General features: G+C 40.6%; 1 protein-coding gene across 2 annotated transcripts; it reads left to right on the top strand.

Moving 5' to 3' along the window:
• Positions 1-1,836: 1,836 nt before the first annotated feature.
• On the top strand, positions 1,837-24,421 carry Psma3 (proteasome 20S subunit alpha 3). Of its 2 annotated transcripts, none has more exons than XM_038336449.2 (11): positions 1,837-1,989; positions 5,306-5,388; positions 10,351-10,469; positions 12,998-13,099; positions 13,182-13,255; positions 15,416-15,488; positions 16,484-16,549; positions 19,407-19,453; positions 23,241-23,308; positions 23,565-23,629; positions 24,265-24,421. In XM_038336449.2, exons 3-11 carry the CDS (start codon positions 10,467-10,469, stop codon positions 24,307-24,309), a joined length of 543 nt encoding a protein of 180 aa, XP_038192377.1. In that variant the 5' UTR covers positions 1,837-1,989; positions 5,306-5,388; positions 10,351-10,466; the 3' UTR covers positions 24,310-24,421. The 2 variants fall into 2 exon arrangements, with proteins under 2 accessions (XP_038192377.1, XP_038192376.1); XM_038336448.2 differs by having other exon boundaries at positions 10,346-10,469.
• The last annotated feature ends 23 nt before the right edge of the window (positions 24,422-24,444 follow it).

Genomic DNA, 24,444 nt, shown 5'->3' with positions numbered 1-24,444 from the left:
TGTTATCCTTCCATGTATCTATTACACAGAAATAAGATAATTTTAAAAATTGAACCAAAGAAACTGAGTTTTGTTCCCAGCACCCAAGTCAAGAGGCTCACAACCTCTTCTGGTCTCTGCAGGCATCTGCACTCCCCTACTCCCACCCCATGCATGTAATTTAAAATAATAAAAACAAATACCTTTTAAACAACAACAGCAAAAATAGGAAAAAAAAAAAAAGCAAACAAACAAAACAAAAAAAATGCCGAGCAGTGGTGGAGGCCTTTAATCCCAGCACTTCGGAGACAGAGAGAGGCACATCTTAGTGAGTTCGAGGCCCAGCTTGGTCTACAAAGCGAGTTCCAGGACAGTCAGCACAGTAAACAGAGAAATCCTGTCTTGAAAAACCAGAAACCACCACCACAACAAAAGACGTCAATGCCATGGAAAGGTAAAAGCTACACAACCTCTTCCCAGACTTCCCATAAGTCTGAAACACAACTTAAAGCAATGTGTACTGTTGGATTGTCTTTGCTTATGAAAAACATTACTGAGACTTGGTGTGATGGACCAGGGCTGTGATTCCAGCTTTTGTTAGGAGGTAGCAGAAAGCGTCAGGAATTCAAGGTCATCTTTGGCCAGTCTCAGTTACTTGAACTCTACTGTGCCAAAACAACAAACTAAAATAAAGCCGACTGATAGTGCATTCTCTCTCTCTCTCTCAATGTGTTTCTGTTGTTGATGATGATGGTTTTTCGTTTTTGTTTTGTTTTTAGACAGGGCCTCTTGTACTCCAAACTGGCTATGGATTCTCTTGTCGCACCCTTCTGAATATCGGGATTATAGACCTGCATCACCATGCTGGAAAATGTTTTCTGGCTACATAAAATAAGTCTCCAGGATTTTAAAACATGCTTCTGCCATTTTATTTACAAACGGATTAAAAAATCTAACCACTACAAGGTCAGGTCCCGTGCCCACTGCTCTGATTTATGTGTTGCCCCTCTGCCCCTTAGTTCTTAAGATAGGCTGTATTGAGCTGATAGTTCCTAGAAGGAGCCTGGCACGTGGACTTCCCAAGGCTCTTCAAGCCTTTCTTTCCTTTTTCCAGACAGGGTCTCTCTGTGTAACCCTGGCTTTCCTGGAACTCACTCTGGCCTTCATCTCACAGCTTCCTCTGCCTCCTGAGCGCTGGGTCTGAAGGCGAGCACTATCACCGCCCCGCTCTTTAGCCTGTTCTAATGTAGTTCTGTAATCTTCCTGGTAGGAATGAAGATCTTTTAAAGAAACACTTGTGCACCTCTCTCTAATAAGACTCCACGAAACTGGAACTTCTCCATGCTGGGGAAGGAAAAGGCTGTCGCATGGTTCCAGCCAGAGGGACAACTTTTCTCTCACAGATTTCACCGTTCATCCATCCTGGCAGACCACCACATCGCAGGAGAGGTTAAAGATGAAACCACGGTGACAAGCGATCTCATCTCGGCCAGGGCTACTTAGTTATGCATCCGTACCACTTGCTTCTATTTAAACCCAAATGTCATGTCAGGACTCTGAAGGTGAACTGGGGTGGGTCGCTGTGCCTTTTTATTCCTCTTTCTAAAGTGGCCACATTTGAATATATCTCCTACTCCGGCTTTGAAGTACTCTTGTCTGTGTAACTGGGCTCCTGAGGACAGGTGCGCAAGCCTTGGGGACTGTTAGGGACCAGGTTCTGACCTTTGCGCTTCCATTAACAATTACAGTTACACTATTACCAGCTTCTCCAAGGAACCACCTCTCTGGCTTCTGCGCACGCGCGTGCCCCTTGCTCGCCTCCTCCTTTACCTACAACCCTCTACACAGCTCGCGGAACTAGCCTCGAAGCGGAAGGCCATTGGTGGAGAGCGCAGCCAATGGGCGAGCCTGTTACTGGCCTGCGCAGGGAGCCGCGTCGGAGCCGCACTTCAGGCCTGGGATCGCTGCGCGGCCTCCGGGGTCGGCACCATGAGCTCCATTGGGACCGGGGTGAGTCTCTCGGCGCCGCCTTCCCGGGTCGGCGTTGAAGGGAGTGCGGGGCCGCAGCTCGCTGCACGCCGGGCGCCTCCCGAGACCTGGGGACCCGCGGCTTTGTCGTCTCGGTGACCCCGGCTCCTGCGCGGCGTTTCGGGCCCGGTGTGGCCGCCCCCGCGCAGCCACCACGGGGGTTGCTGAGTCACTTTCTTCCGCTGCTGGAGGAAACCGAAAGTGCACACTCGAGCGACCGGCTCTAGGGCCCTCGTGCGAGCGTTCGGGCCCGGGATCGACCCTCGAGAGCCCCCCCTGCGAGCCCGTGGTGCAGGCAGTGCCCCGGGTGGAGCCTCGAGCGCATCGTAGGGCTAGGCTAGTCCGTGCCGGTGCCGCGGTGCTGCTGACTCACGGGCCTCCGCTGGCTTCCCGTCCCTGCACAAACAGTCCCTGGAAACGTGTCGTGACAACCTCGAAGAAGGCTCGAGCTCATGAGTTCTTCGCCTTTCTCCTCTGTTCCGCTTTTCCCGAACAAAGTATTTTAGGCAGGGGTTATCTAGGGACATCAGTGCCTCAGATTTTTTGTAAAAGGCATTGAGGATTTACAGGTTGGGCTTCTTAATTTGTTGGGGCTATATATACCCCGTGTGCAAGATTTACGCCCATCTTAACTTTGTCTCCATGTATAAATTACTTAACGAATATCTACTGATTATATGTGTAGTAGAGGTCATGAATAATAGATTTCTTGGTTATCCTTGTTTCTTCCAAGATTTTGAAGCTTGCCTGATGTGGTGCACCGCTCTAATCCCAGCGCTTGGGAGGCAGAGTCAGGAGGATCTCTGAGTTTTAGGTCAACCTGGTCTACGTAATGAGTTCCCGGACAGCAGGACAATGTCAAGAGACCCAGTCTCAAAACAAACAAACAAAAACAAAGAAAAAAAAACCTCACAAATTTTGATGCTCAGAATTAAATCACTTACTGGTGTTTGGAATGATTTCATTGTTACGAGGTAACTAGTCATGTACTACTCTTTTTGGAATTAGTGCTCAGTAATATAATCCCACAGCAGATTCACTTTGCAGCCGTTATTTTCCATCAGCCGATATAACCATGGGAGTATTTTAGTATGAAACTTATAACCCTGAACCTTAGGAAGTTTCACCGGCTTGTTTCCTGGCATCACATCTTCCAAGGGTTGAAAATACCATATTTGTTGATCATTTCTGTCCCATCGAGTTTTTTTCAAACCCCTATTGCTGGAAGGCCAACCCAGGGCTTCAAGAAGCAAGCCACTAAGTTCCAAATCCTAACTATATTCGATTTTTAAAAAACTTATGGTGGGAGGTATTTGAGACAGAACCGCACTATGAAGCCTGGGCCAGCCTAGAGCTCTGCATCCTCCTGTGCCAGCTTCAAGTGCTGATTTTTATCCTCATTTAGACATGAAGCAGGAAGTGGTTATTAAGGTAGAATTGTGAATTCTCTAGTTGGACAGTCTCCTGTAGTCTTCAGCTCAGTGAGTGGTCCAATTCTCATGATCAAATGAAAAGCAAAATTTGGCATTTGTCTTTAATTGCTTTTTCATTTTACACTGAACGTATTGTTCCCCACCGGTGTGTGTGTGTTCCCTTGTGTGTACTTACATGCCTAGGGATTGAACCCAGACTTAGTGCGTGCTAGATGAGTTCCATCCCGAGCTCCACAAGTATTTTTGTTTTTATGATTGTGTCCTCAAAAGGTTTCCTCCTTTCTGGTGTAGTCAAAGCCACTATTTGGAATATCTGAGCTCCACACTACACTTTGTTGCCTTGCCTCTAAATTTGTTTCAACTCAAAACCAGAGTGATTTTTTTTAAATTTAATTTTATGTATATGTATGTTGCACCACATTTGTGCCTGTTGTCTGTCTGACACCAGAAGAGGGGTCAGGTCCTGTGGAACTGAAGCTACAGATGGTTGTGAGCCAGTGTGTGGGTGCTGAGAATTGAACCCAAGTCCTTTGGGAGAGCAGCAGGTGCTGAGTGTCTCTCCAGCCAGGGAGATAAATGCATAGAATTTGGGCCTGTGAAATGCCTCATTCATTGGGTAAAGGCATTTAACACCTGAGTTCAATCCCTAAAGTGCTGAGTTCGATTCTCAGGTTCCACATGGTAGGAAGAGAAAACTGACTCTGGGATGTTGTCCCCTGACTCTCGATGTGCACCATGGCACATGTACTATAGATGAATGTAAAACAAACAACATTTGTTATTGAATAGGTCATTCCACCTCCTCAGGTCAGCACCTCCCCTTGCATCAAGAGTAAAATGTACACTGCCTCGCCTAACTGGTTTGGCTCTTCAGGGTGTTTTGTATCTTTTCACCATTGCTTGTTCCTCCCCCACTTACAAGACACCTAGTCCTTGGCTTGGATTAGGCTCATCCCTCCCTTAAGGCTTGAAGTCCCAAGCCATTGTAGAGGTCTGACTCCTAGCGAGGCTTTCCTTGAAGAGGCAGTTTGTGGTAATTCCTAATGTCCCTTCCATTTTATTTTCATCTTTCTTTTTTCCGACTTTGATCAAACTTGTAATGCATTGATCCATCTAGGTTTGTGATTCCTCTGATTTGAATGTAGAAAGGACTTTGTGGGTGATGGTCTTATATTCCCATGTAGTGACTCAATGCAGTAGATGCTCATTAAATGTTGATGAATGGTAAATGATTTTTTTTTTTTTTTAACCAGGGTCTTTCCTTGGCTCCTGGCTCAAGTACAGTTCTAAATGATCTGACTTCAACGTTGTTTATACCATACAATACTGGTTTTTTTTTTTTTTTTTTTTTTTTGAGACAGGGTCTCTAACAGCCCTGACTGTATTACTTCTGTCTCCTGAGTGTTGTGATTAAAGGCATGAGCCACCACATCCAGCAGTAGTACTTAATAAAGAATCTTGTGTGAGAAAGTTCTGACCTTCTTAAAATTTGCATCCATTATTTAAACTTTTTTTTAAAGGATTTTATGTGTATGAGTGTTTTGTTTGCATGTATATATGTGTACATGCCCAATGGAAGTTAGAAGAGGGCTTTGGATCCCAACCCATGTCCTCTGCAACAGCAACAGGTGCACCTAATAGCTGAGCCATCTCTCTTGCTCCTTGGACCCATCACTTTTCAGTAGGAGAAATCTAAGGTGTGTAGTTTCCCTGAGCAACAGCTGAACATACTTCTTTCTTTTCAAAACAATTTCCATTAGGATACGACATAGTCCTGGTGTTTGAGCTATTTAGAAAGAAAAGTTGTATGACTTTGTTGGCAAGGATATGTCTTGTAAACTTACTGTTGCTCTCTTTGTTGTTAGTATGACCTGTCGGCTTCTACGTTCTCTCCCGATGGAAGAGTCTTTCAAGTTGAGTATGCTATGAAGGCCGTGGAAAACAGTAGGTAAGAAGCATGGCCTTACTGAAGTCAGTGTTTTAACCAGGAATTATTTTTTATCTTGTATGTTTTGGTAATTAGACTTTGTATATTGCTTTAGCATGGACAGATATCATACTCTGAAGTAATCTCTACTTTGTTTATTATATTTTAATTTATTTATTTTTGTTTTTAGGAACAGGGTTTCTCTGTGTAGCAGCCCTAGCTGTCCTGGAATTCACTTTGTAGACCAGGTTGGCCTCAAACTCGCAAGAGACCCAACTGCCTTTGCCTACCGAGTGCTAGAGATAAAAGGCGTGCGCCACCACGTCTGTCATAATCTCAGTCCTCTCCAGAGTTCTTTCTTGTAATAGATCTTCTATCTTTACTTGGGTTCAAGGGTTCAAACAGGTGGCTTATGTGGTACATTTTTATCCACTGAGCCATCTTGTTAGCTTTTTCATTTTAAACTTATTTTTATTCCATGTACATTGGTGTTTTGATTGCATGTATGTCTGTGTTGAGGGTCTTGGATCCCCTGGAACTGGAGTTATAGGCAGTTGTGAGCCGCCATGTGAGTACTGGGAATTGAAACTTGATTTTCTGGAAGAGAAGCCAATGTTCTTAACTGCAGAACCAGCTCTCCAGCCCTTATATTTTTAAAAAACAGTCTCACTGTGTAGTGCTGACTTGTCTGGAACTCTGTGTAGGTCAGGGTAACATAAGGAGTTTCATCTGCCTCTGCCTTCCAACTACTGGGTTTTAAGGTGTATGCCGTCATGCCTGGCAAGGTTTTTATTTTTTCCCCCCTGAGATAGGGTTTCTCTGTAGCTTTGGAGTCCTGGAACTAGCTCTTGTAGAACAGGCTGGCCTCAAACTCACAGAGATCCACCTGACTCTGCCTCCTGAGTGCTGGGGTTAAAGGCATCCACCACCAATGCCCAGCTGAGATCTTTTGTTTGTTTTGTTTTTTAGTGCACAAATACTAACAAATGTGCACATACATTATAAATGAAAATCTTTTAAAGAAATGTTTAGGAAAAGGAAAAAGAAGCTCGAGTGTGTAGTTCAGTTGGTAAGTGCTGTGTAGTACGCATGAAGCCCCAGATTTGACCTCCAGCACCCCATAAACGAGTGTGGTGTTTAAACAGGTAGGAAACCTTAAAGCTAATAATTTTAAGATTGTATTTTGTATAGAAGGATGATGTAGTTTTTCTTGTGTTGGAATGTATAATAGGAAAGTACTTTGCCTCTATGAGTACCTGTTAAGTTTAGGAAATACCAAAATAATTAGAAGCATACAAGTAGGCGCCTAAAACCACTACACTAGAAATACATATGCTGTGATTATAACTGGTTTATGAAGTATTGTTTTAGGGGGCTGGAGGAGATGGCTCAGCAGTTAAGACTGTACTGTTCTCGCAGAGGACCTGAGTTGATTCCCAGCACCTATAACTCCAGCTCATTGGGATCTGACACCTTTGGTCTGCACAGGCTTCTGCATGTGTGCACGCACATGTGTGTCTTTCTCCCCCCCCCCCAAGCATAAGCATAATTTAAAAAAAATAATAAAGATAGTATGCTCTTAGATGGTTATATGAAAAGACAAGATGATAATCTCTAGTCTTCTTAAAGAGCCTAGCTATGAAAGTCTTACAAAGACTAGATTGTTAGACCACAGACTTACAAAGAAAGATTCACTTGCCTCTCCCTCCCGAGTATTTGTAGAGAAGTGCATCCCCATACCCAACCGGAAATTGGTTTTTTTTTTTTTTTTTTTTTTTTTTTTTTTGAGAGAGAGAAGTTTTGAAGTTTTTTTTTTTTGACCGGCCTCAAACTCACAGAGATCTGCCTGTCTCTGCCTCCCGAGTGCTGGGATTAAAGGCGTGCGCCACCACTGCCTGACCCAAAAAGCTTTCCTTGGGTCATCATGTTTATCCACTCAGTCATCTTAACAGCCCCATGGATTTTTATACCTTTATTTTACTTTATATATGCAGTATATAGCCAAAACTCACATAGGATTTGCTATGTTGCCTAGGCCTTAAAATTGTCTTCTTACCAGCGATGGTGGGATCTGTAATCCCAGCACTTGGGAGGCAGAGTCAGGCGAATCTATGAGTTCGAGGCCAGCCTGGTCTACAGAGTGAGTTCCAGGACAGGCTCCAAGGCTACACAGAGAAACCCTGTCTCGACAAACCAAAAAAAATCCACTTTGAGTGAGTGTGTTCCTAACCAGACACTTAGGCAGACTGGAGCTGGCAGAAGCCCAAACAAGAGAAGTCTTAACACCTGAGTTTGACCATTGATACATTATTTGCTGATTATGGGTATATATATATATATTGCCTAAGCCTTTTCATTTGTAAAATAGGGCTAATAATACTGTTTTTCGAAGTTCTTGAATAAATTAGCCAGTATCTGGGGCCTGCTGGTTGATAATATAGACCATGTGTGGGTCTTAGGTTCCACCCTCAGCACCACACAAGGAAAAGAAGTACAAATTGACAGGAGAATTTATTGATTTTTAACAACAAATACCTAATGATAAACTACTGACCTTTTTCCTATTTAATATTGTTAAAATGGATTATAGTTGTAAATACAGTTAGCAAATTTTACACATGAGTTCCGCACATTCAGGTTCAACCAACTGAAGTTTAAAAATATTCAGGAGATCAGGGTGGTAGCGGCACACACCTTTAATCCAAGCACTCAGGAAGCAGAGGCAGGTGGGTCTTTGAGTTCCAGGCTAGTCTGTTCTACACAGGGAGTTCCAGGACAACCAGGGCTGTACATAGAGAAAACTTGAAAACAAAACACCCCCTCCCCCAAAACAAAACAAAACTTAGAAAGGGCCCAGAGTGTAGCTTGCTGTTAATGTGGTTGTCTAGCATGCAGAAGACCTTGGATTTGATCCTCAGCATCACACACAGAACAAAAGCAGGACAGATCCTCCAGGGCTGGATTAGCCTTAGTGGTACATGCTTAGTGTGTGTGAGGCAGAGTGTAGATCCTAGCACTCAAATACAAAATTGTAAGTTTGGAAAATTAATAATATGGTTACATATTTGAATTAATAACAGTGTGAATGAAGTGAAAAACTGGACCAGCGATGTAGCGGAGTGGTAAAGCGCCTGCCTAGCATATGAAAAGCCTGGTTGGATTTTCTTGTACTCTTCCCCACCAGTAAATAGAGGGAAATAAAATAGTAACAATTTAGTTTTTGAGATGGCACAAACTTTTAATCCCAGCACTTGTGAGGCAGGCGTTGCTGTAAATTCAAGGTCAGCCTGGTCTACACATAGAGTGCAAACACAAGAGCCGAGTATGGCGAGATTAGTAACGATTTTTATAAAAGATTTATTATGTATAGTGACCTGCCTGCAGGACAGAAGAGGACACCAAATCTCATTACAGATGGTTGTGAGCCACCATGTGGTTGCTGGGAATTGAACTCAGGAACTCTGGAAGAGCAGCCAGTGCTCTTAACCTCTGAGCCATCTCTTGGGCCCCAAGTAACATTTTAATCTTGAAATATCATACAGTTCATCCATATTTTACTTGAGATTACAATTTGAGTTTTGCCAGGCAGGGTTAGGATGCAGCGGCAGGTGAATCTCCATGAGTTCAAGGCCATCCTGATCTACGTGTAGTGACTTCCCGGACAGCCAGGACTACATAAACCTTTTCTCAAAATACCAAAACGAAGATTCAAGTTGTAACAGGACATACATTTCATTAATTTACATATTTACTAGAAGCAGTATATACTTACTGCAGAGAAATTGGAAAAAGCAGATGAAAAGAAAAACAGATTGTTTTTAGTTTCCATGTAGTGTATCTTTTCTGTGTATGTTATACATCTTTTTCTTTCTTTTTTTTCAAGACAGATCTCAGTGGGCCTTTAATCCCAGCAGTTGAGAGACAGAGGCAGGTTGTTGTGAGTTCTAGGCCAGCCAAAGGCTACATAGTAGGACTGTCTTTTTATTGTTGTTTGAGACAGGGTTCCACCATACCTGCTCTCTAATTTTTGATTGGTTTTGTTTTTTTCCCTTTTTCGAGATAAATTTCTCTGTGTCACAGTCAAGGTTGTCCTGGAACTCACTCTCTAGACCAGACTGGCCTCATAAAGATCCACCTGCCTTTGCCTCCTAAGTGCTGGGATTAAAGGTGAAGGCCACCACCGCCTGGTGCTAGTTATTAAATCTTTTAAAGTGGGCCAATGAGATGACTCCATCTGTGAATAAAGGCACCTGCCACCAGCCCTGAGTTTTATCCCTGAGATCCACATGGTGCAATGAAAGAAGTACTCCCTTGGTTGTCCTCTGACCTCCGTGCACATGAATGTGAGAGCACACACATGCACACACACACAGAAAATAAATGAATTTAATAAACTGTTGTTAAGGTAAACAAAAAATACGTTTAAAAGTATTTCTTGTGTTTTATACATTGCATTTTATTTGTGTATTGTTAGGATAGGGTCCCTTGCCTCTTAGGCTGTCCTTCAACTCACTGTTCAAGAGAATGACCTTGAACTTCTGACGCTCTGTCTACTGTGCTTGGGTGTGCAGGTGCAGGTGTGCACCATTGTGCTTGGCTGGGGATTGAACCAAGGTTTCATTCCTGCTAGGCAAACTCTACCAATTAAGGTGTCATCCCCAGCTTTGAGACAAAGTCTAGGTTGGCCTCTAACTCTCTAGGTACTCATATATGAACTTGCCATAAATAAAAACATTATAACCTTGATCTTTTGATCCTCTTGCCTCCACCTCACAAGTACTGGGATTACCAATATGCATACACCTTTTGTTTGTTTGAAATACGATGCTGGGGATTAAACCTAGGGCTTTCATAAGCTAGGCCATTGCTCTGTCATCTGAACTGTATCCAACCCTTTGATTTTCTTCTTCTTTATTTATTTTATATGTAAGCTCAGTTTCTTCTATTTCAGCTAAGAAAAAGTTTCTTGTTTTTTCAGTACAGCTATTGGGATCAGATGTAAAGATGGTGTTGTGTTTGGTGTAGAAAAATTAGTCCTTTCTAAACTTTATGAAGAAGGCTCCAATAAACGACTTTTTAATGTTGATCGACATGTTGGAATGGTAAGATCACACTTTAAAATGTTCATCCTGGTTTTCTGATTTCTTTTGATAGAACCGAAATACATTACAGTCTGTTTTTTTTTTAAAAAAGATTTATTTATTTATTATTTTTACAACATTCTGCCTCGATGTATGCCCACATGCCAGAGGAGGGCGCCAGATCTCAGTACAAATAGTTGTGAGCCACCATATGGTTGCTGGGAATTGAACTCAGGACCTCTGGAAGAGCAGCCAGTGCTCTTAACCTCTGAGCTATCTCTCCATCCCCTACAGTCTGTTTTTAAGAATTTATTCATTTCTTTAATATTAAGACAGTAACATATGATTGAGCAGCCACAACAGTGAATTTTATTATTGGGCTTTGATCATGCAATGTCTAAAAAAAACAAAAAATAATTTCATAACCTTACTGGTGATAAGAAAACTCAAGTTGCCTTAAGGATGAGCAAGTGATTTAGAGTATACAGAAATGAGATCACCATTTTATGTTAAGCATATATCACCAGATGTATAAATATTGGAGAATGTTAAACTTTTTGTATCCATCATGGGGATCATCACTAAATGTTATGAGAATACTTTATAGGAAGGTCTAGGAATAGGAAATGATGTAAAGTGAAAGGAGAAGTACACTAATAGCTCCTTGGGCATCTCCAACATCTCCAAGTTTATGCAGCTGATAGCTAAACTGTCTGAAAGTAAGCCACGCCATAAATACACTACAGGTATGTACTGAAGTCATATGTAGATAACTGACTTCATTCCATAAGAACTTTCATAAATATAATCATAAAGAGCTAGTCTTTTTTTTTTTTTTTTAAGACCGGGTTTTTCTATAGCTTTGGAGCCTTGAACTCACAGAGATCCACCTGTCTCTACCTCCTTAGTGCTGGGATTAAAGGCATGCGCCACTACTGTCCGGCTTAACGAGCTAGTCTTAATTTTGCTACCTGAAGGGGAAGAAACAACCTGTGCTAGGTGTTGCGATATGGGCTCATCACATAATTCATATTATTTCATCCTGACCATCCCACCCTTACAGATGAGCTAACAGATCCTCAGTTACTGAAGAAAGAATAGGATTCAAACTTGAGTTTTATTGTTATTTCAGAGCCTGTTACATAGTAACATTCAGTGGCAGCTTTGCTTCCAAAAGAGGTGATGCTACACCTGAAAAAGAATTGATAGTGGGGAGTAAGGCCTTTTCTTTACTTCTTAAGGAGTTTTCCAACCGTTTTTTCTCCTGAACAGATTCATTATTGCTAGTGTTTGTGATGTTCTGATGAAACCTGTCGATCAGAAGAAAGCTGGTAGAGGGTGGTTCTGCAGTCCTCCTCTGAATACTCTTTTACTGCTGGAAAACTGTATCCTATTTGTTATGTACAGACATCAAACTGATGACATTCTCCATCCTTAGAAATTTGATTTGGCCTGGTAGTCAGACCTGTAATTCCAGTTACTAAAGAGGTTGAGGCAGGAGGATCCTAAGTTCAAGGCCTGCTTAAGCTACCCAGAAATTAGTAAACTGCTAGGTACTGAAAGAGGTAGAGAAGGTTAAGGCTTAATTTCTTCTTTCTGAAATTGTCATCTCCAAAGTGGCACAACAATTCTTAGACCTCACAAAAAATTTTCACCAATGTAAAAAGAGGCTTTTGTTTTGTTTGAGCAAGCTTATTTGAATAAGATACTCTGGTGAGAAGCTTTTCTTCAAACTTTAAATTTTCCGCACTGATAGGTAGGTATTTACTTCAGTACCTTAGCATGTCTTATTGGATTGGCAGGAACTGTAGTGTGTTTCTTGTTTACTTGTTTGGTTTGGGGTATTTATTTCTTTATTTGGTTTTTAAATCAGAGTTTCTCTGTGTAGTCTTGGCCAACTTGGAACTTGATCTGTAGACTAGGCCGCCCTTGAATTTAGAGATTCATTTGTATCTAGTTTTAAGCAACTACCTTGTAAGATAATGGTGTGTTGTGTTTTAGTTTCTCCTTGCAGTTTGTTAGCCAGTTGGCTGCAAAAATTTGGTTATTAGCCCATGGGGCTTTTAGTAACTTTTTTGAATGTACAGCTTTAAGCTAAAAATCAACCTTGACCAAGATCAATGTGTTTTTCTTTTCTGTTTTTTTAAACATTATTTATTTTTAACTTATGTGCATTGGTGTGAAGGTATCAGATCCTTTGAACTGGAGTTGTAGACAGTTGTGTGCTGCCACATGGGTGCTAGAAATTAAGCATGGGTCCTAGAAGAGCAGCCAGTGAGTGCTCTTGACCACTGAGCCCTCACTCCAGCCCCGAAGTTTTGTTTTCACCCTTTACAGTAAGGTAGTGATTGGGAAGTGAACTCTGATAGAAATGTCACTTCTGAATAGTGGGCAGTTGAGCCGTGAATTAGCTATAGTCTTACACTAAAGCATCAGATGCCTTTTAAAGACCTTCAAGGAAAGGTAGTATCTAATTGGTATTTATAATAAGTGATTTGCCTTTTGGTTTGCTACTGAAATGTCTATTAAATTGGTACTTTATCCCCCAGGCAGTTGCAGGTCTGCTGGCAGATGCTCGTTCCTTAGCAGACATAGCAAGAGAAGAGGCGTCCAACTTTAGATCTAACTTTGGCTATAACATTCCTCTCAAAGTAAGTTGATAATATGTTGAGGAACCTTTTGAATAGTAATAAAAATATATTAATAAGGTCTTTTCCCCCCCCATAATTACAGCATCTTGCAGACAGAGTGGCCATGTACGTACACGCTTATACACTCTACAGTGCTGTTAGACCTTTTGGCTGCAGGTATGAAATTTTGTGAGACCTTTGAGTCGTATTTATACAGTAATTTTTTTTCACAAATTAGCCTTTTATTAATATCTGTTCCACCAGTGTACTTGGGTTACAGACATGCACCACCACATTCTTTTCTGTAGATGCTGGGGATCCAAACTTAGGGCATCATGCTTATGCAACGAAACCTGAGACGCCTCCCCAGTGCTCCAGGTTAGCCTCTTAGACACTCTGAACATAAATTCTCACCAGGAAGTTGTAGGCAACCATTAAAATTTATTTATAAGCTGGATGTGATTGTAGGCTTTAGGCTGAGGCAAGAGGATTGCCTTAAGGTCAGAATCAGCTAAGGTCACATAGTAGTTCAAAGCTTGCTATCTAGAGAACCTGTCTCCAAAAAAATCCTAAAAAGTGTTGGAATAGTGAAAGGAATCATAGTCCTGAAGTGATGAGAAAACTTGTAATTATGATTTTAATCTAATTATAATAAATTCTCTGCAGTTAAGTCCCTGATACTCAGTACATTCTATCTTGACATGTAGTACAACTGTTTAAACACTTAAATAAAATGGTTCTAAATGGAGGTGGTATGTTTTTTAAGCAGTCAGCAATGATTCTGTACAAAATTACATTTCGAAATTTAGGATAGCCATAGTTTTTGCTGTTAAGATGAAGTGTTTGCTATAGAAAAAGGGATTTCAGTTGTAGCAAGAAATAGAATAGGTATTAACATTGTATTAAGGATTCTAGGGAGAACTGTTATGCCTATATTTGAAGTGAAGACATTTAATTTATTGGTTTGACGTGTAACTCAAGAGTGCTTGTGTATCACAAGTAACGTCTTATGTCTATTTTCTAACAACTCCTAAGAAAGTCATGGTAGTAAAGTCTGTAATCTTGGTACAGACTGGAGGCAAGAGGGGAAGGTCAGATGTTATTGTTAGCTACATTGTAAAGACCAACCTGGGATATAAGTAAAGAAAACAAAACCTAGTTGGCTACGCTTTATCACAGTCGTGTGTGTGTGTGTGTGTGTGTGTGTGTGTGTTATATGTAATCCTGCCTTTAAGTTGCTTACCACCCATATTTCAGTGACACATCTATTGAAAACCTCAGTTTTATTCATTAGCAATGTTAGACCCAAGTATAGCATTTGTTATGGGTTTCATTTAAATTACTTATGAAACCTCTTTTGTCTTTATAGAATGCCTTTCACTATAACTAAGTTCCATGTTCATCAGCTCCTTTCTAGCAATAGTGGTTTCTTGAGCATATACCATGAACCAGTCATTAGTGTGGGGTACAGATGTCGCACTGATGAAACAGCCACTAGAGATGGAATGGCAGGATCTGGATATTGGTACTGAATATACTGGGGCAGCAGTTAAGGAGTGATCTGTTTCCAGAGAGCTGACGAGAATGTGTATGAAATATCGGGGGAATGGGTGAAGCCTATCTTACGTGCTGGTGGGAACCGTATTTAGGGAGTGCAGAGGTGGTAAAAGTTGTGCAGAAATAACACTACGGATGTGCAGAGTGTGCAGCAACTCCAAAATAAAAGAGATGACATGTCAAAGGGTTTTTAAATGATGATCAGATTTATATTCTGAAAGAGGAGTTGCATCGGTTTGGGTGAGGAAAAGCTGGGCACAGATTGGGATGGTTGGCTCTTAGGATGTTACATGTGATGTGATAGGCTAACTAACATGAGGCTGATTTCTCCAAAGGAAATACAGTTTCAGAAAATTGGTAATTCATGATCATTTACCAACCTAATTTTCATTTGTTGAACATATAAAACACTGAGCTATTTCTGACCATTGCAGAACAGTGACTAGAGGAACACTGGGGATGAATAACGGTGCCCGTAGCCCTGTAGTGTGCAGCGATTTTGCTCTTCGGGCCCTTTCGTTACTTTCTCATTTCCTGTCCTTACTCCTTTTGCTACATTTCTGACATTGCAGAATAAAAAACTACATAAGAAAGTCCATGGATGTTGAATACTGTACTTTAATACTTGTTTTTAATTAAAGCTGTCTTACCAAAGACAAACTATAAGTTATCTGTTTCTTAGCAGTTTATCAGAAAAATCAATAGTTTTTACAGTTTCATTATAGTGGCCTTGCATTCAGTGATTGAAAACCATGTTGTAAACTGTTTGTTTTTATGCAGTTTCATGTTAGGGTCTTACAGTGTGAATGATGGTCCACAACTCTATATGATTGATCCGTCGGGGGTTTCATATGTGAGTAAACTTTTAATTATTTAAAATTCTATTGCAGTTAACTGACATTTCATTATCATTTATCTCATTTGTGTTATATAAAATTTATTAAACTTAGTTAAAGCTGGACATAGTGATGGAAGCCAGTAGTCCCAGCTACTCGGGGAGGTGATGATTACAAGATGAAGGCCAGCCTGAGCCATCCAAAAAGATCTTGACAGCTTACTAAAGACAAAAGTAAAAGAAACACCTGTGTATAGCATAATGGTTGAATGCTTGCCTGTCATGTAAGATCTTGGCTTCAATTCACAGTATTTTTAGAATACTCAAAACTCATTTAAGGAAAGTAGTTTTTTTATATTAATGACCATATTGCTATGTAGTAGAGAAAACTTATTGCTGGTTTCCAGGCTGTTCTTTACAGAACTACTTAGTAAACAGTATTTTGAGTATGTATGTGATTGTCTCATCATTGTATTATGTCTTAACACAGAATATAGGGCCAGATGTACTTTTCAGTGGTAGAGTAGTTGCCTGGCGTTTGTAAGGCTTTGGATTGAAAATCTAGCACAGGGCGCAGGGGTGGGGACCAACCTAAATTTTTAAATTAGATTTACTCGTTTTGTTTTTGTGTATGTATATCTTGGTGCCTGCAAAGGTCAGAAGAGGGCATTGAATCCCGTGGAACTGGAGTTAAGGATGTTTGTAAACAGTCATGTGGGTGCTGGAAATTGAACTTGGGTCCTCTGCAAGAGCAGCAAGTGCTCTAAAACACCGAGTCACCTCTCCAGCCCCAATCTAGATCCTTCCAGAATTAGGTTTGATATTTCAAGTTCCTTGACATTCATGTAAATGTATTCAGCTATTTCTTTAACTTGTTCCTTTTTGAGACAAGGGCCTCTGTGACTCAAGTGCTGGAATTAAAGGTGTGCACCACCACAACCAGCAAATAAAAGGCAGATAGTAACTATTAATGATAAATGTATACTAACTGTTTTTTCCCTCCTTTTATATAGGGCTATTGGGGCTGTGCCATTGGCAAAGCGAGACAAGCTGCAAAGACAGAAATAGAGAAGCTTCAGGTAAAGTATACTGAACGCTAAGTTTCTCTATATGAGATTTACAAACCTTTTAGTCTAACAGTATCATGGGGTCTTATGTTTAGACATTGTGAAGTGAACAGGTTAAATAAGAAACCTGGCAATGTATTATCTATGACTTACATCATATATCCTTGCATGATTTTGACTGCTTTTGTTAAGACTCAGGGAGCAAAAAAGTTACAAAACTTTTTAAAGATTTACTTTTTGTGTAAGAAGGTTTTGCCTGTGCGCATGTCTGTACTGCGTGTGTCTAGTATCCAAGGAGACCTGAAGGAAGGCTTCAGGTTCCCTGGAACTGGAGTTAGTGGTGGTTGTAAGCCACCATGTAGATGTTTGGAATGAACCTGGGTTCCTCTTCAAGAGCATCAAGTGCTCTTAACCTTTGAACCATCTTTCCAGCTCCCTAAACAAAAATTCTTGAAGTCCATTCTTACATCAACTGCAATAAAAGATGTTTTGTTTTTCCTCTTACACCTTGTCTTTGGACACAGCTCTTAAAAATCTTAGTGTCAAGCCAGGCAGTGATGGTGCAGCACTCAGGAGGCAGAGGCAAGTGAATCTCTTGAGTTTGAGGAGGTCAGCCTGGTCTACAGACTGAGTTCCAGGACAGCCAGGGCAACACAGAGAAACCCTGTCTTGAAAAACAAAAACAAAACCAAAAAAAACCCCCCAAAATAAAAACAAAACATTGGGATTGGAGAGATGGCTCAGCGGTAAAAGCACTGGCTCCTTTCTCAGAGGTTCTGAATTCAATTCCAACACTCACAAGGTGGTTCACCACCATCCTTAACGAGAGCTGGCTTGCAGGCAAACATGCAGACAGAACATTGTATACACAATAAATCAATAAATCTTTAAAACAGATCTTGGTTCTGCTCAAGTGCTTTCCCTACTTTGCACCTAAAGAAAGATGAAAGTTGAAACTAGGCCTCTCCATGTGGCACAGCGCTGCAGCTGTCCCTGAGATCCGGGCTGCCAACGGGCCGGCCTGCGCCACCCTGAGATCTTACCTCAGAGCAAATCGACCTTCCTTTGTGAACCATGAACCAGATGTTATTAGTGTAGAGTATTTTCTTTAAAACTTGCTTTCCCAAAAATATTCTGACTATTGTCTGCTTTTGTTTTGTGAAGTTTCAAAAATTTGACTATATGCAGGGAATACTTGTGAATACAGTTGCTTCCAGGGGCTGGAAAGTCTAACCTCCCCGGAGCTGGAGTTAATACGCAGTGGTGCCAGCTGCCGACATGGATGCTGGTCCTAACCAGAAAACAAACAAAATATTAATGAATCTCTTTAAAAGATAACATAATTAAATCTCCTACATCTTCAACCATTATGAGTATTATAATTTTTCATTAGTATCTGAAAAATGAAAGCCGATTTACTTAAACACTTTTTAAAACCTGTAACTATATTTCAACTCTATACCCTTGCCCCTCAGCCTCCCCAGTGCTGCCATCACAGCTGTATGCTGTCACATTGACCGGTTCTTCTAATGTCTACAGTATTCAGACTCCTCAGCTGGATACCCAACCAGATTTTGAAGGAACAATGAATGATTTCTAATTAAACAACTTTTTTTGATTTTGGTTAACTGTCACTACGCAGCCCTGATTAGTACATTTTAAAGTTTTATTTATCTATTATGTGTGGAGTTCTCTATCTGCATGTACAACTTTATGCCAGCAGAGGGCATCAGATCCCACTATAGATGGCTGTGAGCCAGCCACCCTGTGGTGCTGGGAATGGAACTCAGGATCTCTGAAGAGCGGCCGGTGCTCTTAACTGCTGAGCCATCTCTCTGGCCCCCCTCTTTTAAATTACATTGTTTAACTTTGCGTGTTCGTGTGCATGAGATCATGTGCCATGGTGTGCTACTTGAAGTACCAGGGGTGGTGATATATGCCATTAATTTTGAATCATCACCTGAAATTAGCTTCTTATTTACCTTGTTTTCATTCTTCCTAATTTTGCTCTGTGCTTTTATTTTTTATGAAATCAAAGGAAATAAAATCATTTTAGTATTAATATCATATATAGAATATAATTTCTTTAATAACTTGCTTGATTAAATCTTTGTGTTTTGGTTTTTGGGACCGGGTCTTTGTGTAACAGCCCTGGCTGTCATGGAGTTCACTTTGTAGACCAGGTTGGCCTTAAACTCAGAGAGTTCTGCCTACATCTGCCTCTTGAGTGCTGGTATTAAAGGTGCCCTACCACCGCCTGGCTAATTCTTGGTATCTTTTGGTTTTTTCGAGACAGGGTTTCCCTGTAGTTTCTAGAGCCTGTCCTGGAACTAGCTCTTGTAGACCAGGCTGGCCTCGAACTCAGAGATCCGCCTGCCTCTGCCTCCCGAGTGCTGGGATTAAAGGCGTGCGCCACCACCGCCAGGCTAATTCTTGGTATCTTAGAAGTTGTCCCTGGAGCTGGAGAGAGGGCTCACTGGTCAAGGGCATTTACTGCTCTTGCAGAGGATCAGTTTTCAACACCTGTAGTTCATAACCACCTGTATATATGTTCAGTATGTAATTAATTGAGCTAAGCTATTGTTCAAGCCTAAAGAGTACTGGTAATTAATACCAGTTATGAACATAGTTAATCAAATAGCTTACATGTTTCTTCCTTTCCCTCCCTTTTTTTTTCTTTGTGTGTGTGTATTTTAGGCAGGGTCTATATGTACCCTGGTTGTTCCGGAGCTTGGTACGTTGACCAGGCTGGCCTCAGATTTTCAGAGACCTGTCTGTCTTTGCCTCCCAAGTGCTGCAATTAAAGGTGTGCATTACTATTTCCGGTCTTACATATAACACAAAATTAATTAGTATGCTTTTCTTTTAGATGAAAGAAATGACTTGCCGTGATGTAGTTAAAGAAGTTGCAAAAATGTAAGTTGTTTGAAACTTTTTATCTGCCACCCACAAAAAAAAACCTTACTTGACCTAATCTCTGTATACATTAATTCTTAAGAGGCTGTTATGTTTGAAAATGTTCTTTTTATACATAGTGTGTATACTGGGAATTGATCATGGAGCTTTATATATGTTAAGCATGTGCTATACCACTGAGATAAACCCCTATCCTGAGTACTTCCAAGTTACATCTTTATTTTATTTAGAAACAAGTTTCACAACATAACCATGAGTGCCCTAGAAATCAAGAGACTCCACCTGCTCTACCTTTGCTGGTATTAAAGGCACATGCCTTTGTGCCTGGATAGTTACATGTTTAAGGAGTGAATGGGGTAGAGAAATAAAGCTTGTAACAAGCCAGAGCCCCTGCTGTTCCATCTTGGAGGTACCTACCTGACCAAATGTGCACCCTTGTAATGCTCACCTCCAATCCTCTAGTCTCATGTTGTCTGTCCGGGCATCTCTGTGCACAGCAATGCAACAGCTGGGCCACTCCAAGCACACAGCTTAGGTGTGCCAGTGTCTCCCATGAGGGAACCACCCTGGAGACTTAACACCTCCCTGTCCTGCCCGAGCTATTCATTGTTTTATTTGTTTTGGTTGAGGTTGCATCTTCCAGCCAGCTCCCTCTGTGGGGCTCCTGGGGGATACAGGAGTGTTGAGTGGCTGCAGTCCACAGACCCCATTCTAATTCCCGTACTTTTAAGACCAGCCTATGTGTCTCCGGGAGGGAGAACCTGCCACCCTGGGCACTTTTTACAGATTGGGGGTGGGAGGCATTTAAATTGTTGGCCATGTGCTGTCTGCTTGCTGGCTCTGAAAGCTGTGGTAAGAACAGTCTCAAGGCCTTGATTTATTTTAGCAGGTGTGTTTCTGGAATCATGGTGTGAGTGGGCATCAGGGTGGGGCTTGTTTAAGTTCAAAGTTCAAAAAGTATGAAATGGTCCTCTGGAAGAGCAGCCAGTGCTCTTAACCACCTAACCATCTCTCCAGCCTCTGGAGTTCATATTTTTAATAAAGGTATTTTAATTAATTGTTTAATATATTTTTTAAAGTAATAAATTGGATGGAGAAAAACAGCTTGTGACAAATTAAACTTGTGTATATGTAGTAGGATTCAAAGATAGGAAGAGAGAAAAAAGAAAAAAAAAAAAGAAAAAAAAGAAGAGAAAAAAACAAAGATAGGAAGAGGACATAGACATTTAAAAATTTCTACTTTTGAATACTTAACAGGAACTAGAAAAATGGCTCAGCAGTTAAGAGCACTTGGTGACCATATATAACTCTAGTTAGGAAGGTCTAGGATTGGCCCTCTCTGAACTTCACGAATAACAAAGCACACACACACACACACACACAGGCAAAACATTCATACACATAAAGTAAATAAATCTACCAAATGTTTTTTATAAAACAGTGCTTAAACACTGTGTGGGTATATATGTTGCTGGACTTGAACATGGACCTCACACATACTGAATGTGTTCTGACATTGAGCCACACACTTAGCTTCACTAACTTTCTTTTGTAGATTTATAGTCATCTCTGCGTGTGATTTAAGAAGCTCTTTATTGGGGGTGGGGGTGGGGGTGGGTTTTTCGAGACAGGGTTGTTCTGTGGCTTTGGAGCCTGTCTTGGAACTAGCTCTTATAGACCAGGCTGATCTCAAACTCACAGAGATCCACCTGCCTCTGCCTCCCAAATGCTGGGATTAAAGGTGTGCGCCACCACTGCCTGGTGTTTATAAGTTGTTTTAACAGAACTTATAAACAATTGAAGGAAACAGGACTTCTATTACGGTATGGAGTGAGTCCAGTGTAACAAATTTTGAAATACTAAACAATAAAATCAGAACACTGGGCTGTGATAATTCAAAAAGATAATTAATTTGCAGGGTGTGGTGGTACACACCTACTCACTCAGGAGGCAGAGGCAGGGCCATCTCTTAGTTAGAGGCCAGCCTGGTCTATGGAGTGAGTTCCAGCATAGCCAGGGCTACACAGGGCTACATACCTTGTTTCAAAGACCTCTTCCCCAAAAAAATTAATTTTAGATCAAAGAATGCAGGCACTTCTATTATCTTGTAGATACCTTTTCAAGTTTACCTGAAAAGTTTACTGTGTTGGTTCTTAATGCAATAGTATTTTTTTAGGTTTTGTATTTTATAATAGAAAAAAGGAAAAATATGGGTTCTATGATAATAAAAAAAGATGGTGCTTATACTTTCACAAAGGGATTATGTTTCCTGCTATGTCTGTTCTTGCCAAGACTCATCTCTCTCCATTCACCTTTTATTGTGAAGCAAGTAGTCATTTTCTTTTAACTTTTTATTGATATTTTATTGGTTTTATATCATACAGCCTGATCCCACTCATCTCCCCATTCCTGTGTATCCGCCCTCTGCCCTTGTAACCTCCTCCCCAAAATAAAATTTAAAAGATTAAAAAAAAAAAAAAATCTTGCCAAGGAAGCTGTAGTGTCACAGTGAGTCACAAAATATATATACCCTTTAGTCTGTGCATCTTTCTTGCAAATGTTGATTGCAAGTCATTCTCTTTAAGAGCTAGATTACATTAGAAAGTGAAAGTCATTTCCTTGAAATATTGTGAATATGATAGAATCCAGTTTTTTTTTTTTTTTTTTCCACTGAAGCAGTCTCTGAGTTCCTATTGGAAGTCAGCCCTTCTGCGCCTTTCTTTCTTTTGTGTGGTTGGTAGGCATTCCTTCCCTCTCAGGAAGCCATCCTTTCATATGTAATGAAGGTACTTTCTTGTAGTATTATATAGTATAGAGCAAGGCTTTCCCAGAGCCTCCAAAAGTAAGTGTAAGGACAAGGAAAGCTTTGTTTTGGATACTTTTTGATTTTCTTTGTGTGGGTGGTGGGGAAGCAGCTTAATTCATGATCCTGTCGTAGCTTCCTGGGACTATAAGCATGAGATATTGCTGTCAGCTGATACTCAATTGATTATACTATTACTGTAACTAGTTATGTGCTTTATTTTTCGTGTTTCTATCATAAGAACTAGTTTTAGTTTAATTTAAGCCATTTAGACAGGGGGTTTAAATTATTGGTCAGATTTTGAGGTATGTGTTTAATAGAAAAAAATGGGTATCTCGAAAACGCACCTAGTTCATGATGGCCTTTCCAACTTGAGTCTTTTCTTTCTGAGATGACTTTTTAATTAATTAATTTATTTATTTATTTTGCTTTTTTTTGAGACAGGGTTTCTCTGTAGCTTTGGAGCCTGTCCTGGAACTAGCTCTTGTAGACCAGGCTGGCCTCGAACTCACCTGCCTCTGCCTCCCAAGTGCTGGGATTAAAGGCGTGCGCCACCACTGCCCGGCTGAGATGACTTTTTTAATTTGAAGCTTTAAAACACTATCAAAATAAACTGAACTTGATTAACAGAGGTATATAATTACTTCTAGGTTTTTTGCCATTTTAAGAAAAATCTTATTTTCTGTGTATAAGTATTTGCTTGTATGTACCATGTGTGTATGTGGTATCCAAGGAAGCTTGAGAGGGTGTTGAATACCATTAGGAGAGCTATAGATGGTTGTAAGCCAGCGTCACGAGGGTGCCGAGAACCAAACCCAAGTGCTCTTACCACCAAGCTGTCTTGCCAGCTCCTAATTTCTCTTTTCTAATGTTCAAACTAGACTGGAAAGTGATCATTTTATAAATAGCAGCAAGCATGAAATATCCTCCTAGTACTCACTGCTCATAGGACTCGTGTTGTTGATTTCTCCTTTTCTCTTGTAGAATTTATATAGTACATGATGAGGTGAAGGACAAAGCTTTTGAACTGGAGCTCAGCTGGGTTGGTGAATGTAAGTTACATTTGGACATTCATGCATTCTACAATTCATTTGCACTTTAAGACAAGTTAATGAAACAGTTCTCACTGAAACATCCGCTGTCGAGATTGTGGCGTTACTGTTATTTTCAAGTCAGCTCAACTTGGGAACGTTGAATATTGGGGGGAGGAAACAACAAAGCGTGAATCCTACCTACGTGTACATTAGGGGGAGTGAATGGCATTACAAATCACAGTCCTCATTTTTAATATATGGCTTGACTTTACAGTGACGAAAGGAAGACATGAAATTGTTCCAAAAGATATAAGGGAGGAAGCAGAGAAGTATGCCAAGGTAAGCAACAGCATAAGCTAACTTAGTTGATGTGTGAACAAAGTATAACAGGTGTTTAGGTTACCTCTAGAGGGGATAGAGTTGTCCTAGTTAAAAAAACAAAAACAATTCTCTACTTAAAAATTCCAATATTGCCAGTTATGGTGGTGTTCCTACCACTCAGAGGCAGAGGCGGGTGGATCTCTGATTTCAAGGTCAGCCTGGCCTGCAAATCTAGTTCCTAGTCAGCGCAGAGAAACAAAAAGAAAATTCTAAGTCCACCCCCGCCCCAGGACATTTAGTGCCTTTATAGTCAATCATTTAAGAACAATAGACTTTATTACTGGGTTATCTTTAGGGTAGTTTTATTTTGCTTTGTTTTGTTACTGTTTTTTGTTTTTCCAAGACAGGGCTTTCTGTATTACAGTCCTGATGTTCTAGAACTCATTTGTGGAGCAGGCTGGCTTCAAAATTACTAAGATCCACCTGCCTCTGCCTCTCAAATGCTGGGATTAAAGGTGTGTACCACCACCACCTGGCTAAGGTAGTATTTTTTGGGTATAAATAAGAGTTTGTAGTTACCTGCATTTAAAATGCAGGTTCCATAGGATGTAGCAAGATGAAAAACTTAAAACACACTTTTTTTCATTTAACAGGAGTCTTTGAAGGAAGAAGATGAATCAGATGATGACAATATGTAACATTTTCTTCACCATCTCTTCTCTTTTACATTTCTGTGGAGTTTGATATGACGAGCACCATAAACCGTATATACTCACTGACCAATTTTCATTAAATTTTGTCTTATAAACATTGTCGAGTAATTGAGGATATTT

This window comes from Arvicola amphibius, chromosome 7 (assembly GCF_903992535.2).
Source record: "Arvicola amphibius chromosome 7, mArvAmp1.2, whole genome shotgun sequence".
NCBI lineage: Eukaryota > Metazoa > Chordata > Mammalia > Rodentia > Cricetidae > Arvicola > Arvicola amphibius.
The sequence above is the reverse complement of the archived record's forward strand: the minus strand, read 5'-3'. Positions and strand labels throughout refer to the sequence as shown.